We start from the raw sequence: 17,759 nt of genomic DNA on the forward strand, positions 1-17,759 counted from the left end.
ATCGAGTGTGCATATGTGCTGTAAGTGAGTAGATGTAAGTGTGCTGTTGCGCAAGGTCCTTTAAATATACTCTGAGTACATTTAAGGACCTTGCTGTTGCGTAAGCACAAATCAAACTGTTCGAACCCGTGCGACGACGAGAGGGGAAAGGAATACAGGTCCCCTTATTTTCCATTTGAAATGCCATATTTCTCCCTTGTAAAAGTTATGCACTTGTCTTAGTTGATAATGTACATGTTGCTATAACACTTAATAGCGTTCCTTTGTATTTTTAACTTGATGTAACAGCAAATTATCAAGAATTATTGTTATGTTAATGTTACGTAAGTTGCCCATGTTGAGCGTGCATGTGGTTGCAATTGTACCACTACAGTAGGATAAGATGTGCGGTATTCTTCCATAAGTTTTATGTAAGTGTCAATTCTTGAGCTAAATAACACTTTTGTTCTGAATTTAAAGCCAGGCTAACTGTGCTGTATAACAGTTAAGTTAGGCACGAGCACAGTATATCCTAGGCTAAGGACTGCATGCAGTTTGGCACAAAACTGCTGTCATAAATGAACTCTTGTACCCCTATTTATAGGAACCAGTCACAGAGACGAGTTCTAGACGGGAAAGAAATATGTCAAGAACCAGTTCTCGAAGGGAACAACTGTGGAAGGAATTCAGCTAGGAGTAAGATGCTTGCTTTCACAATGTATCCAACTACTGCAAAACACCGAGAAGCATTAAAGAAACCGCGGGAGTCAGACTTTCCATTCCTCATCATTAACCTCAAGATGAGGATTCGTCCGTCTTCGACCTCAAGTACCGGTTCTAGCTAAGAATAGGCCTAAGATTATGCTGTACACTTTTATTAGCTTAGGCCAGGGTCAGAACTGATACGTGTAGCAGAATGTAAAACAGAACAATTGACACATCAATATACAGTAGCAACAAGTAATACTATTATATCTCTACATCTTGATTATACTCACAAAGCGAGTCTTTTTCGTTGAGTGATAGATGTAGCTTACATGTGACTACCTTTATACATCCTTTTGACTCTCCATAACAATATAACACGAAGACAACTGACTTGTACGACGTCACTCCTAGTTAACGTGTCTTCCATAAATAATATGGCACAAGTTTTCTGTACAAAAATTACATTTTCTATAGTTAACGTTATGGTATACTATGGAGTCCCGGGTCTCGACGCCTGCTGTAAGCTTTCGTTAAATGCTATGGCTACCCGATCATCAACTGCCGTTCGTTTTTCCCAAAGATTGTTGTATTACGTGCCTAAAGTGTGTGTGGTGTGTATGTGTGTGTGTGTGTGTGTGTGTGTGTGTGTGTTGGGGGGAGGAATATTAAGTCAATGATTATATAGTTCTACCTAATTCAGGACAATGTAAAAAGATATAGTCTACAGTATGACAAAAATAAAAAAAAACAAATGAAGGACTTACATCCTCAAAACAAATTACAGTGGCTTGATATTGTAAAGGAAAAATTAATTATACAAATGCACTAAAAGGGGGTGGGGAAGTTGGGAATACTAGCATGACAGACTGAACACTAAATGAAGTGATAATATAAACACCTAAGGTATGCAAGTTTCATAAAAAGAATAAATAAATATCTAGGGGCTGGAAGTGACTGTGTTTCAATATGTATTTACAGCAGGTGTAAACTACTGTAAAAGGTATTTCTAATAATTTACCAAGGAAGTTCATGGATTTGAGGCAGTGAAACAATAATGAATAGATTTCCATGCAATATGACCATGCCCATCCTATTTAATCTTCAATGGCTTTTAAAAACAATTAAAGACATCAATAAAAAATTTCATGAAACAAAAACAAAATATTCAAGAAAACTATAAAATGTCTCTGACTAATACGTAGGCTGATATAAGGGCGGTGGATTCCATAATAAACACAGAAATGATAATGATGAACCTACGTCAAATCTCACTTACGACGCAGACTACTACCCGGCTGAGAAGTTTAGCACCCAAAGGAACACCCCTTCTCCCCTTCAGACCAACATATCTTCACATTGGACATCAACATAAAGAAAATAATCGAGCCCCTTCCGTACGGATAACGATCAAAAATTCCTGTGTGGTTTCTTACGACGAGGCACTTTGTTCATGAATTTGTTGAACTTTAAAGGTTATATTCCACACTTCAAAGCACTATTACTGCAATGAACGTCAGAAGTGCAGCAGAAATTCTGGAAAGATAAAAGTGCATGCCCACCAAATACTTCCTCCTTTCCAGCAAAAAAATCCTGGAAAGGAGGAAGTATTTGGTGGGGATGCATTTTTACCTCTGCTACCTAAAGAAATTTAGGTAACCTACCAAACCAACTTGTTCTTAGTAACCATGAGTGCTGTCCTAAAACTCCCAGATAATTTGCAAGTGTTTTCTGGATATGATTTCAAATTCCATCACAGTCTTTTGAAGCAATAAACCCGTCCAGGCTACTCGACAAATTTCTGCTGTGAGTTCCACGTACTGGACTTTCCAGTTTGAAATTGTTACAACACGAAATTGGAAACAAAAATAAACCCGCCTCTGAAATTTCAGATCCAGTGCTAACAAACATTATAAAACATCTACATCGATAAATTTTAGTAACGGTTTCGTAGCTTTAGGATACCCATGTGTCAACTATATTACACCGAAAACAATTACCATATTCAAAATTCAATTTAATAGTAAATAACTGTTTTCAAAGTGGAAAAAGACCATACTTAACCCATGAGAAATTTCCTTTGACGCTTACCCTAAAATTTACTTTTACCTCCACACGGTATATGCCTTGAGAGAGAGAGAGAGAGAGAGAGAGAGAGAGAGAGAGAGAGAGAGAGAGAGAGAGAGAGAGAGAGAACAGCCTGTTTACTAACATGCACTGTTTAAAATTGTAAATTCTTATCGTAACAGAGTGTGTGTGTGTGTGTGTGTGTGTGTGTGAGAGAGAGAGAGAGAGAGAGAGAGAGAGAGAGAGAGAGAGAGAGAGAACAACCTGTGTACTAACAAGCACTGTTTAAAATTGTAAATTCTTATCGTAACAGTGTGTGTGTGTGTGTGTGTGTGTGTGTGTGCGTGTGAGAGAGAGAGAGAGAGAGAGAGAGAGAGAGAGAGAGAGAGAGAGAGAGAACAGCCTGTGTACTAACAAGCACTGTTTAAAATTGTAAATTCTTATCGCAACAGTGTGTGTGTGTGTGTGTGTGTGTGTGTGTGTGTGTGTGTGTGTGAGAGAGAGAGAGAGAGAGAGAGAGAGAGAGAGAGAGAGAGAGAGAGAGAGAGAGAGAGAGAGAGAGAACAGCCTGTGTACTAACAAGCACTGTTTAAAATTGTAAATTCTTATCGCAACAGTGTGTGTATGAGAGAGAGAGAGAGAGAGAGAGAGAGAGAGAGAGAGAGAGAGAGAGACCTTCACTGAGTTTATAACTGAATGCTTCATGCATTATGGTCAACAACTTTCACAAAAAGAGTTTGCTTTGACAATCCACACTCAATACGAGCACGACGACACTATCAAAAAGCAGAATATGTAGGTCACAAATAACTCAGCTTTCGAATACGTAAACAGTTGCCAAGCACTGACAGATAATAGGCAGATACAGATTATGTATGTCTATTAGCGTAGGATCATGGTGAAGTTCCTAGAAAATGAATGAGAAAAAACCCTTTCGTAAAGCTTGAGGCGCTAACATCATCAGAATGTTTAGAACTGTCAAATATTTTGGGCAGGGTTAAATAAGGTGCAAAGAATGTATGGATTAAACTGCATCACGTACCTTCACTTCAGCAATGGATGGATGGATGGATGTATGATATTTAGGGCAAAAGCCCAGGCACTGGGGCCAAGTAGGCCATTCAGGGCACTTCAGCATTATGGGCTTCGCGATGGAAGAATCAGAAAAGGATGGTACTAACTTCTTTTACAATAAGTGCTCATTAAAGGGTTAAAAGGAGTTAGTTTAATTTTCAAAAATAACTCAAACTTATTAAATCATACTACGCCCTCAAAAGGTGTTGATTAATCACTGTAGACAACAAACTAGTGACACATCAACAATGATTAAGGAAGGTACCTAAAATTGTCTTTGCTTATTATCTACGATTCAAAGCGGATGAAGAAAAGCGCCTTTATTACTGGTGAACAAATTCACCCTCAACCATATCGTCAAGTGCACAGTATATAAAGAATATGTGTCAAAGGTGAAAAATAATACGGATCATGGCTTTGGCTAATAATCTTCTATGCAATTTAAAACAAGACGAAAACAAATGTAAAAAAAGAACTAAAGACTATCCTATTCTGCAGGAGCTACGATACTGATGAGAAAACACTGAAAGGCAATTACAAAATATATGGAGCCCCTTATTTTGAAAAAGTACACGGGCCCGCCAGAGAGGGAATTATCCCTGTGGAGGGCTGTGCATAAAACCAAACAGAGTGAGCAAAGTGAACAAGTGTTTGGTGAGGCGATGAAAGGTAACCAGTCCACTCGTCGTGCCCGAGTAAGGATGGCATTTGCCCATCGAATGTACACAATCGTCGGGATTTCCAAGAGCCCTCCCAGATACGATTTCCTTTCTTATCTGAGCTTCCCCCAGGCTCTCATAACAACAATCCAATGTAACTTGCAAAGTTTCTTTCAACCAAAGTTTAGCATCTCATATCCTAAAGGTTGTTACTTAAAATTATTTTAATAAGCATGCTTATAACAACAAGATACTACTACTACTATTAATAATAATAATAATAATAATAATAATAATAATAATAATAATAATAATAATAATAATAATAATAATAATAATAATAGTGAAACAGATGTTTTAATGAGGACTTTGAATCTAGTAATGTTCAGATTATAACTTGTATGACTATAGTAGATGCATATTGTACAAAGATTCATACCTGATTTAACTGTCTGTCTATCCGTCTATCTGCGTGTATGTTTACTGCGAATCAAGTGTTTTTTTTTATGAAACAATTACGTCAGAAGTCTGAAAGTAAGGGGAAAAAGCTGTTTGTGGCATACACAGAAACAGAAAACTTATGAGTGTAACAATGGAGAGACAATATGGAAGGTGTTGAGGATACACAGTATGGGAAATGTACTGAGAGAAATTAAGAGTCTTTTTATGAAACTGAAGCATATGGTAGCTTATGTGGGAGAGTGACTAGTCCGGTGTAAAAGCACATCTAAGACTAGAATACATTGTGCCTTTAAAACTATTCAGTATCTTTATGGATGGGATAATGAGAAAAGTCTGATTAAAGACAGCAGATGTACGTGCAAAGATGTCTGATACGAAACAAAATCATGAGTGATGTGTGGAATGGTTAAAGCTTGCAGATGACACAACACTGATGGAGGATAGTGAAAAGAACCTGCAGATACCAGCAAAAGTTTAAAGTGTTTGTTAGAGGGGGGGGGGGAGCCAAGAGTGTATTTGACCCAAAATAAGGCTATGAGGGTATATCAAGACCAGGAAGATGAAACACTGGATGCTAATGGATTACTGAAGAATGTAAGCAGTTAGTTGTACAAGTATTTGGGAGTAAGTACAATGAGTAGTTAGTTACACAAGTATTTGGGAGTAAGCACAACGAAAGATGGAAGGATGAGAGAAATGAGTCACAGCAGAGAAGCACTGTTTTTGTTGCATGTATAGCATAAGAAGAACTGGAAGTTTGAGAGATGTGGATAAAGAGGAAAAGAGGTGAAAAAGTTAGTGCAGATAAAAGGATGGATTAGACCGTTTTTTAATAGTTTGGCCTTGTGGAAAGAATGCAGGATGATAGGGTGGTGAAAGCTGCATAATTCAGAAATGTTAGGAGCGAGGAGGAAAGAAAGACATACAGCAGAAACGGTTACATATGTGGTATAAAAGATTTATTATTCATGGAGCATGAGAGTGTGCCAAAGATAAAGGTGAATGGGGCAGTGCATGCAGGGAGTTTGATGCACTGCTGGTGAGCCTTCTGTGTAGGTGTATGGATCAGCTAATGATTTGAAAGTCTTCCGCGCGGATCTATGGACACTGCAAGACGGGAGAGTACAGATAACCAGGGCATATGGAATGAATGAAGCTGAGCAATCTGATTGGTTGAGTGGAGGTAAAGTAGTGGTGGTCAACTGTTTTCGGTGTGGATACCTGATGTGCTGGAGTGGCTCTGAGATAATCTTGCAGCATGTTCTGCACTAATCCACCTAATAGGTTGTCTCAGAACCAGAAACACCAGCCAAAGCATAAAAATATACCTCGTCACATCAACCTTCGCTACTAGGTATTCAGGAGGATGTTTTTCAAGATAGTGTCAATAGAAACGTCTTCCTTAAAAACCCAGAAAAGAAATCAACACCATCATCTATAATAGAAATAATTGTTTCACAAGTGAATATCAGAAATAGCCCTGCAGGGGATCCCTTTCTAAAGACAAATGTAAACTATAGACAGAAGTACCCAACTGATGGAGGAAGCCCTCATTCCATGATAGGCCTTTTGAAAAGATCTCCAATCATCTGCAAAGAGATGACATCTATGATCATGTCGCCAGAGGCCACCATATCCATTAGGAAAACCTTTTTCCAGGATTTGAAACAACTGATAATGCAGAGGATCTCGCTTACCTCGACCACCTGAAGGCCTTGACATATATATCAGGAGAAGCTCTCCCTCAGTTCCCACCTGGAATTCATCATTTTACCAACCATATGGAGCTGAATATGACACGCTACTGGAACCTCCAACAGCCATTCCAGCACACACTGTATTCGCACCAGGAACACAAGACCACCCTTTGTCACCCTGCTTCTGCTCACTGATTTGAGCATTGAGCTGCATTCGACCATATAAACCCTCCCTCTGATGCACTATATTCATCCCATCCCTGAAGATAACAGAGTTAAATTTGAAATAACACAGGCATTGAAAAACTCTCATCTGCTTCTAAATTATCCTTTGAATTTTTGAGAATTACTTCATAATGAATCAGAAGATAAAAGGAAGCAACTTGGAAAAACGGAGAAAATACATTAAATAATTAATGGAGGGTACTGCTATAATCTTTAATCCTTTATATATAAAAGAAGGTCAAGAAACATCGAGCTGAAGTCGTGACCTCATCTCTAAAGACTTGAGAAACCGAAGGGCTGCACCTGCCTAGCACCACCTCTTCTAAAGGTAAAAATGTATATAGCATAATTATAATATATATAATGTACTTTTCGAAATACTTATATTTCTAATTTTTTAGAACTATTATCAATAATAATAATAATAATAATAATAATAATAATAATAATAATAATAATAATAATAATAATAAAAATATGGAAAACATCCCTCTCAGCATCATAAACTACAATGATATAAATAAACATCAAGAAAAGGAATCTTCCAAGCAGGTTCACTGAAACCTCTGCTGTTCACAGGCTCCAAGATGCCAACGACAATAGCCCTTAGGAAAACTAAGGGTGAGTCCACACTATAATAAAACATGTCATAAACATATGTTGCCAACATATCACGAACAGGTGGAAAACATGTCAATGACCGTCTAGTGTAGAATGGGCCTTTGGCAAACGCTAGGTAACTGCAACAACACTGGTTGGAACTACCATTAAGTCACTGGCTTATATTCAACCGGTTTGTGATGTGTGTGCTATAAGTTGCTAAACTGTTTCTGACAAGTTTTACTACAGTTAGGATGCACCCTCTGATGGCTATCAATTTGGAAAACAGGGCACAGTCATCAACCACCTGACATTCCTGCATATTTGGAAAAGATGCTAAAAGCTTGGACTCCCTTGTACAGGCAGTCCAGATCAAAAGGACTGGTCAAGTACAGAAACTAAATATTTCTGATAGTTGTAGCCACACCATGGGAACGAGAGTTCAGGGCAAAGGAATATTAGATAAGGAGACTATGGACAGCTAACATGAAAGTAGTACCTACCATTCTGGGAGCATAGGGAGTAATCCCAGAGGACATCAAGAGGAACCTGGAAATGGGCTTGCTCCAGAAGAGCGTACTGCAGGCCACAGCAAGTATAATTAAGGAGAGTGTTATAATCTTAAGAAAACATGGCAGTTGGGATCAGCTCTCTGGAGGCAGGTTGCAGGCCGGATACATTTACGGAGTTACCGACCTTGCAAGGCTGCAACGGAAAAAACAATAATAATAGCAGAAGTCACGACACAAAGTTACGGTTGATTTACTATTACATTAAGTGCCCTGTCTCTCTACTCCTTATCCTTAATCAGCAAGCTGCTTGATAATTTCATCATGAAAGGATTATGGTTTTAAATGAACTGTATAAAACCGTTTAATTTATGAGAATAGAATCCATGACATATGCTGTATATCCACTCACATTATGTCAGAAGTGTATGAGGGCGGGTTCCGTTCACATTTACCATGGTTCTAAAAATCTGGTACAATGTATGCAGCTTTTATTAGCATATCTAGTATGGTTCTAACTACGTCAGCTACATAACAGGCCTAATCGTTCTTGTCATAATCTTATTTGGTGCTGTTTGTTATAGAGAGAGAGAGAGAGAGAGAGAGAGAGAGAGAGAGAGAGAGAGAGAGAGAGAGAGAGAGAGAGACCGGAGGTATTTCTAAAATCTTGTGAGTTCCGGTGGCGCTCTTATCATTTCTCCTTAAAAGTTTCAATTCTCGACTCTCTGGTCATATGCCCTAAAGATGTTATTTCATAACATCTATCAAAAGTTTGATTGTGACAAAGCAAGAGTCCGGCGCAGCTGGCGAAGCCATCCGCCCTTATTACGAGACAAAACCTCAAAGAAACAGTACGTTCGTCGAAATCCCGAAAAAGGAATATCCAGACGACCCTTCCAGTCAGCCCAAATATTTCTCCGCCATCTTCTTCTTCCCCGGACCTCAGTAAAAATTAGCGCAAACATGAGTGGAGTAAGTGATTTGTTGTTGTTTTTTTATACGTTTTCCAGTAAGGCTCTGAATTTTTTTTCCAGAGATAACGGAGCTAAAAGAGTGTTAATGTAATATTGTCTGAAGATAACATCATTAATCAAATAAAAGCCTGGATGACAAACCATTTTTAAAGATAGCGAGAAAGATAAGACGGAAACTGGTCGTAAAAGTTGGGTGGTCGCTCTGGTACAGAGGCGTGGCATATCGTGTGGGCCTTAGGTGTGGGTTGTACACTTTGCTCCACACCTTGATTATAAGATGTTCATAAGAACAAGAGGTGTTGGTGGCATAAGGCCAACGTAATTTGGTATCAATATTCCATACCTAGACGATAGAGCAAGTCACTGAGTCTAAAAACTGTCCCTTGTTTAAGGTTACGCTCTTATGGTGGGAAGTGGCGAAGGCAATTTAGGATTCCAACCCTCCGTTTCAAAACAAAATAACCTTACGGAAAAAATTTCCCATCAAATAAATTACTATGATATTAAAGTCATTAAGGACATACCGTAAACATTTTGCACGTTATTTTCAAATATTGCCAATACATCGATGTATGTTGAAAATATTGATGTTAGTCTCAGCGAATATACAAGGCTTAAAAATATAAGCTGCAAATTTGAATAGTTTACCAATTACATAATAAATGCATCCAATGAGCACAAAAAATGTCTGAGACAGTTCCCTTCTGTTTGCAGTACCTTGTACAAATAATAATTACTTTACGAAAACGAATAGATACTTATAACCTTTGGCGGAAAATAATTTTTCATAGAAAACTGGAAGTAATTTACTCTATACTTTTGCTAATTCCGATGGACGGACGTTGCAAATGATTTTATGTATTCTGCGACACACCCACATGTATGTATGTATGTATGTATGTATGTATGTATGTATATATATATATATATATATATATATATATATATATATATATATATATAAACTGAATCACAAAAATATGGAACGTGATGAATGTATAAATAAAGGCAGTGCCACTTAGCAATAAGTCGAAAGGCCTAGGACCACTCCGTCGTTTCTCTTTCCATCGTGGCATTGCCTTTATTTATCTATCTATCTATCTATCTATCTATCTATATATATATATATATATATATATATATATATATACATACATATATATATATATATATATATATATATATAATCAGTGCAATTATGAAAGATATAAATTCTGAACATTAAAAAATATATTATTACAATGATACTTAATTTTGAAGAAAAAATATTCTATTAAATTTGAGGCTATACTTAATCAAAAATAATAAAGATTATAACTAACCTTCACATCATTATGCTAAAGTGCGACTTTAGTGACGTTACGTAATGTCCCAAACATCGGGCCAAAAATTAATACATATGGAAACGCATCGCATAGAAAATTGAGACTGAGAAACAATATTGATAATTGTGAAAAGATCGTATCATGTCTTAAATAACGGTAATAATATATCACGATATGCTGGAAAATGTTTATTGAGCCATTAAGGCCAAGAGACGATAGTAAATGTGGTCGGTATAGTTGATAACACACTAATAATAAGCGAATACAGATGCATTATCATTAAGATTAGAAACACATATCTCTGCCACGTCAATTTTTATCTCCAAATGAGGTTAACAGATAAAAACCGTTGGTGATATTGGAATTACAACGATCGTACAGTTGGAGATAGCTTTTAAAAATGAACATCGGTGTGGTGTCAAGATACTGCTTCGCAGAATTGAATATCTTTCTGGGCGTGTCGGCCACAATTTCGTAATAGCGCGAGAGAAGTCTAAGGACATTCCACGGACAATTTAACGAAAGCGACCCTTACAAATACAGTATGTATGACCGGAAGAGTATGTGCTGCCAATTTGCGACTACAGAGGGCATTATCGCCGTGCTATCGTATCAGCCGGTTGACGCACCTTACACCTGCGTTCTCCGTCGGTCTGTTACCCTTACCCCCGCAGCGGGAGTGATGATGTGTCCCGAGTATTGAGATTCATATGTGCAGCGTAACACAGCTCGTGTATGAATGTTGGATTCGTACGGTCGTTCTTTCCACAAATTATTACTATTATTATTATTATTATTATTATTATTATTATTATTATTATTATTATTATTATTATTTCACAAAAGCTGTTTATTTACGACAAGGGGCAAGCCATGTAAAATGACACAAGCACAATTCAGAATATACAGTTCGTCAGTAATAATAACCATTCACATTTGTTACACATGACTCACAGACTTCGATTTCCTGAACAACAACATTGCAAATGCTAATGTATCGTCTGAAATTCTGTGATTTTCTTCATTCGAGCAGCAGTAGTTCTAAAGTACGCAACGACACAATGAACATGAGCTTCTAAAGGTCAAATACAGATAAGGCAGGATGAGATCACTCTCGAGACTTCTGAATGAGGGTCACACTTCATGCTCTTTACACTTTATCGGGACTGCTAGCTTAGTCTCCTTGTTCCTAACAGTACAAGGGAAAAGTTGATCGCACGTTACATACATTTATACATGTATGCATACTTACATACATACAGTATATATATGTGTGTGTGTGTGTATCATATATACTGTATATATATAACATAGAGAGGAGAGAGAGAGAGAGAGAGAGAGAGAGAGAGAGAGAGAGAGAGGGTGGGTTCACACTGAAAAGGTCCCAAAAGGCTTGCCGAGAACTGGAAGCATATGCCTTCTGGCGCCACCCCTCCCTGAGGGCAAAATGGCATATATATAAATACACGATATATATATATAATATATATATATATATATATATATATATATATAAAATATATATATATATATATATATATATATATATATATATATATATATATATTATGGGGCTCATGGAGTAACTGGTAGTATTCTCGCCTACCATGAAGACATGAGAATAAACTCGGGTTTGACGTTCACACACGCTCATAAAAAGTCTACTATATCACTGTGGAACCAAGCAGTGCATTGTGCACCTAGTACTTAACGGCTGTGGTGGTCACTACTAGAGCTAAAAAGAACGGGGGACTAGCAGCTTCATCCTGATTTGCTGAGAGCGGGACAGTTAAGACCTGGCGCCACTCCCTCTAAGGAGAAAAGGCTTGTGGACGCGTGTGTAAACCAGCAACAATATAATTATAATAATAAAAATAATTCCCAAACAAGAGAATTTTAAACTCCAAACGAACCACACACAAAATGCATATTAGTCAAATAAAAACGGGGGAGGGATTTCTATCAGCCAGTACCCTATCTTATCAACACCAAAAGAGTGAGAGAAAAAAATGATAAGAGACCGCATGATTCACTAACAAGTGGGCGAAATGGAATCTCAGTGGGAGCTTCACCAACCTCATACACAGACCTTCATTTCTCGCTACTACCTCGTCGGACTGCCGGACAGGCGCTGTGTCGTATATTAAGGGCATAAGGACGGGACGAACGTACGATCAAGGTAAATAATGTCTTCAGGATAAGTGGTGTGCGTGTCTTAGAACGAGAGAGAAAGAGAGAGAGCTTATATCGCAGAGAGCTGGGGATTCTGGTCACTAAACATGGCTGGATACAGGCGTTAGATGAAACAAGGTAATTTGTAATAGAGAAAGACTGCGTGAAAGAACTTCACTGTAATGGGGCAGATTGCTTGAACTGGGACTGAAGACGACCTTCGCTAAGTACGTGAAAGTGACGGGCATTATGTGCTTACATACCTCCACTGTCAGAGGTATGAGCATATTGAGAAGGAATGTAAGCTAACCAAATGATATGGTTTTACAGAAAGTGATGGTAACCATGAAACATTATAGCAGCTAGTGACGTCAACGTCCACAAGATAAGAAAAGTTAAATAAAAAAACGCTAACACTTCCAAAATTCACTAACAACTTTGAGTGTACTTCGAATGTTGTCAAGTGTATCAACTGTATGAGATAGAGAGGCCAAGATACTGGAGAGTATAGGCAAAGTCGAGAGCTTTCAAGCTTGGAATGTGGAAATGAAGTTGAAACATCGTAAATGAGAAGACTGGTAAATGAGAAAAGTGAAAATGACATGCGCTCACAGAAAAAGATAAGACTCAAACTGAGGATTTGAGAAGTAAACTACACGATACGTGTTTATTTGAATGACGTTACATATATGTACGTGGAAAACAAGTGTGTGGGTTATGCAGAGCGCCTTCGGCGGACTGGAGCCTAATACAGGAACCTCCACATAAAGGACGAGCATCATATATTACATGTATTAGATCCAGCCTTAAGTTCACACATCTTCTACTCACTTTTATGAGTTCGTTGTTGAATAAGGCCATGAAACAGGCATTTCATCAAATATCCTAATTTGTATCGTGAACTTTGCGCTCCGCAGCAACAAAACGGTGCCAGAAATCCATGGTTTTGAAATTTGGTGTCCTAATGTGTTTTTCTATATTTTACTGGCCATATCAAGCATCCGGTTATTTCTATGAAGACCTAGTTACGAGGCATCGGTAAGGCGAAAACGTAGCTCTCTCTCTCTCTCTCTCTCGCGCGCGCACGCGCAAACACACACATTCAACAATTAAGGTGTTACTCTAAACACCTGTGCTCCGATGAGTCATATATTTCTAACGAACTAAGTGTGTCGTCCGAGTGTATCCAAGAACGAAATTTACTGTATATTTCCTCTGTTTTTCAGTCCTAAGGGTAACCAAATGTCCAGTTGACCGAAGGTTAACCTTAAATTACTGTTGTTGGTTACGAAAGAACAACGAAGTTGATTTGGTTCAAAAACTTCACATACTAAAAATATCGAAATAAAAGGTATAATTCATTTCCAACCGAACTGTTTTCAGCAATTTTAGTTGAACACATACACACACACAATCATTTATAATTCCCCTTGGGTGTAATTTATTCCAGAGGTATAGTGAATGGATACTAAAAAATATTTTAATATTTGTGAATATCAATAAGTCTCGCGCGTGTAAGTGACGCATATTCATAATGAGCCAAGAGTTACAAACTTACCAAGGAGCTATCATTATGAATGTGGGCTGATACCTGTTCTAAGAGCAGAACCCGAATTTGAAAGGTATATACACAGCAGAGTCCATATCAACTCATACCTTTCCTGATGGCTCAGTGTTCAGCCATCGTATATCGTTGTCTCTAAACGAGGCAACGGTTCGAATCCCGCCGGTGAAGAAGCACTTATCAATTATAATTACCCCTAGGGTGTAAGGTATTCCTGAGATGTAGTGAATTGGATATTAAACGATAATATTTGTGAATTTAAAAACTAAAAAAACCTCACGCAAGTGCGTGACGAACACACACATATAATACATTACTTATACATATATGTTGAGCTCTTTACCCCCAAATGGGTAGTTCCAGAAACAAAAATACAAACGGTCAGTGCCACATTCATACTTTAACAGTTGAAAATATAAAAGTAACATGCCTTCAGAAAGCTGTAAAGTAGCAGACTTACAATCACTCTGCAGAAAATATCAAAGTTACCACCGACTTGACTGTTAAGTATAAAAGTAGCAGGCTTGTCTTTGCTCTTAAGAAAGTATAAAAGTGGCACAGCCCGAGTTCAATTACACATCCTGTCCTTGCTCTCTCCTGAACAGTCATCAGAGGGGGGAGGGGGAAGGCTGGGGGAGAGTGGCGGGGAGAGGTGGAGGGAGGAGCAGCAAGGCGCCAGGCTTTGTAGCGGGAGACAGGGAGTGACTGAACCGGACAGACGCCACCGATAAGACAGATAGGTCGAGCGTCATTCTGACTGACACTGACTCGGTTGGCACGTTCAGATTAAGCCGGCCTTATGCCAGCACGGACCCTTACCCCAAAGCGGCCCCTAGGTGCGATGAAGTGCTTCAAAGGGAATAGTGGCTTGATGTGGGCTTCTGAACAGTTCTACCCAACAACAGAGAAAAACACAGACTTTAGACAGGGGCTTATGTAATGATCATCCCAGGTTAGGAGTATAAAACCGAACTTTTCAATATCACTGAGTCAATTCCATTTTCTCCAAGAAATGGACGATCTATTCTTTGGAGGCTTACACTGTATAAGTTATAACCCTCTTGACTTAAGAGAGCCTAGAAATTTGGAATAATAATGCAGTAATTATCATTGTGCCAAAAGGCTGATGTTGATTGAAATGTTAATTTTCTATCAAAAATTTAATCAACCGTGTCTCCATTGGAGGGGTGGCAAAAGTGAGAAAAGGAGACAGACACAGACACAGACACACACACACACACACACACACACATATATATATATATATACACACACACACACACACACACACACACATACATATATATATATATATATATATATATATATATGTGTGTGTGTGTGTGTGTGTGTGTGTGTGTGTGTGTGTAATTGTAATAACAATAGTGTCCTCTTAACTTCTCAATTCGTCACACTTTTTGGGTACGCTTGTCACTATAAAGCCTTAGATCCAAATGCAAGAGTGTGAAGTACTTATGATGTTTGTAGCTGTACACTAACCCGCATCCAGAGTACCAGAATGAGGTCACGTTGACGAGTCCTCTTTCTGATACTCTGGATGGAGGTTCTGATCCTGCTGCAGACATCAGAATTACGTCATATTCTTGCATTTGGATCTAAGGCTTTGTAGTGACAAGTGTACCCAAAATGTGTGAAGAATTCGAGAAGCTAAGAGAACACTGTGGTTATTACAATTCTATGCGTATCTGTAAAAATTGACCAGTAGATTCCATGTATATATATATATATATATATATATATATATATATATATATATATATATATATATATATACATATATGAATTTCTGATTCCAGGGAGTCTTGACCTCCCGTATATGTTAGGTGTAGAATAAGAGGGATGCTAAGAGTGAGAAATGTAAAAATACTTGGTAAAAAAGGTTACCATGGGTGAAAAGATGGATCAGTGTATTATGAGTTGGCTCGTTCATTTGGAGAGGACGGAAGGCTGGTAAAAAGTGTATCATTCGATAGGGACGGAGAGAATAGGAGAGTTTAAAATGTGCTACACATAAAGTAGAAGGGCCCTCGTATCAAGGAAACAAGGGTGTGTAAGACAGGTGAATGGCACAGTCGAAGGGAGGTCTGATGAGCTATCGAGAGGCCATATTGTGTAGGTGTATGAATTGGCTAACACCGTGGAATACTTTTAGACAGGGATATGAACCTTGTCTCAACATTTAAAGCCGAATGTGGCACCGATTGTTATATGTAGGGGTAATGGTATAATAAATATTCGCAAAGATTGTTTCCTTTCGTATATACACACATCCTACGCGGGTATTAACCAGTTATGTATCTATCCACCTTTGTCAAAGTGCAGGGTAAACTCATGCTAGGTAAAGTAGACGGCCGCACGACAATATCGTTTTTTAATAAAATTTGTTAACCACACAATATAAAAATGGGTGTATATAATACTTTGATCCCCGAGAGGCTAGTACTAAACACGGCGTCCCAAGGAGCTTCCGCCATGCTTAGTATTAGCACCTCGGGGTAAGTCACAAAGGTGGACACATACCGGGTTAATACCTCCTACTAGTATAATGAATCATTTTAATCGCAATTTTTATTAATTAACGTCCAGTGTTTTCCTAATTTACCTACAACCATTAAATGCAAAATATAAGTCATGAAAACTGGTTCCCTTGCAACAGCCACCACCTGTAGTCAAAACGTGCTCTGATTTGTAAATCACGCATATTAGGTACTTGCTAGGAAACATCTTTCTGTGAGAGCGTTCATCATCATGAAAATATTTTTTTCATGCTTCAAGTGCCTGATAATTTTCTCCATCTACACTTGCAATTGTAACTTTCAATATTTCCCAGGCTACAATCGTAATAAGATTTTTACTAGCTGCAGTTATAATACAATTTGCTGTGGCTTTATATCGAGGTTACGAAAGGGATAAGCAATCGTTGGCCCTTCCGCACACCATTCAAAAAACATTATATCGGGTTAGTAATACACTTTCCTAAGAGTAGTTTAAATACTGGAAAAACAACTCTTGCTCACCACCAAATAACAACTGTTCCTACAGCACCCCTTGCTTTTATGATTATAATCGTATAAATTCGACCAGTGCAGAAACTAAAGATTTTAAGAAAGGCAAGTACTGAACTGTTCTGATATGGAAAAATGGCTTATTTACCATAAATGCTGTTGAAATGGATCTTCATCAACTGTCAAACCAAGGAACTGAATCATCCCAGAAAAACACTCTTTTTACCCAAACGCTTATAGACTATATTGAAGGGGAGGAGCCGGTAACACTTACACATGCACGTACACACACACACACAAACACACAGACATCAACTCAGCCCTTTCTTTACTAAGTATGGTGATCTTGCAAAATACTATTATAAACTTGTACAGCCCACCGCTAACCTTATGTCATTAGTCTCCTAGAGGACTGACTTTACCTGGACGATGAACGCCGGGCATTAATCGCTAGATGAATATTTGAAGGTACAATATCATGCAATAGCTTGTGACACGGTATATTGTGGTTTGTATATCAAGTCTGCGGCTATGCCTGGCGTTCTCTTTACACATCCGGCGGGTTCAGTACTACTTCTTTTGACCACAGAATGCCCCTGCACGAAACAGCTGTCCTTGCACGTGATGGGGAGCTTGATCAATTAGTCAAAAACATGCATTGGGTATTGACTGATGACAAGCTAGTGATAGTGCACTTATGTATTTTTCTCCGCTTTCCTTT

General features: G+C 38.2%; 1 protein-coding gene across 2 annotated transcripts in view; it reads left to right on the plus strand.

Moving 5' to 3' along the window:
- Window positions 1–8,789: 8,789 nt before the first annotated feature.
- LOC136840219 (profilin-like) overlaps window positions 8,790–17,759 on the plus strand; it is a 16,786-nt gene continuing 7,816 nt past the window's right edge. The window contains exon 1 of one of the 2 annotated variants that reach the window (XM_067106772.1): window positions 8,790–8,949. In XM_067106772.1, coding sequence (XP_066962873.1) covers window positions 8,941–8,949 — 9 coding nt within the window. In that variant the 5' untranslated portion in view covers window positions 8,790–8,940. Of the gene's footprint in view, window positions 8,950–12,316; window positions 12,456–17,759 lie in introns of those variants that run through there. The other variant, XM_067106774.1, reaches the window with a different exon arrangement.

The sequence above is a fragment of the Macrobrachium rosenbergii genome, chromosome 7, assembly GCF_040412425.1.
Source record: "Macrobrachium rosenbergii isolate ZJJX-2024 chromosome 7, ASM4041242v1, whole genome shotgun sequence".
NCBI classification, from domain to species: Eukaryota; Metazoa; Arthropoda; class Malacostraca; order Decapoda; family Palaemonidae; genus Macrobrachium; species Macrobrachium rosenbergii.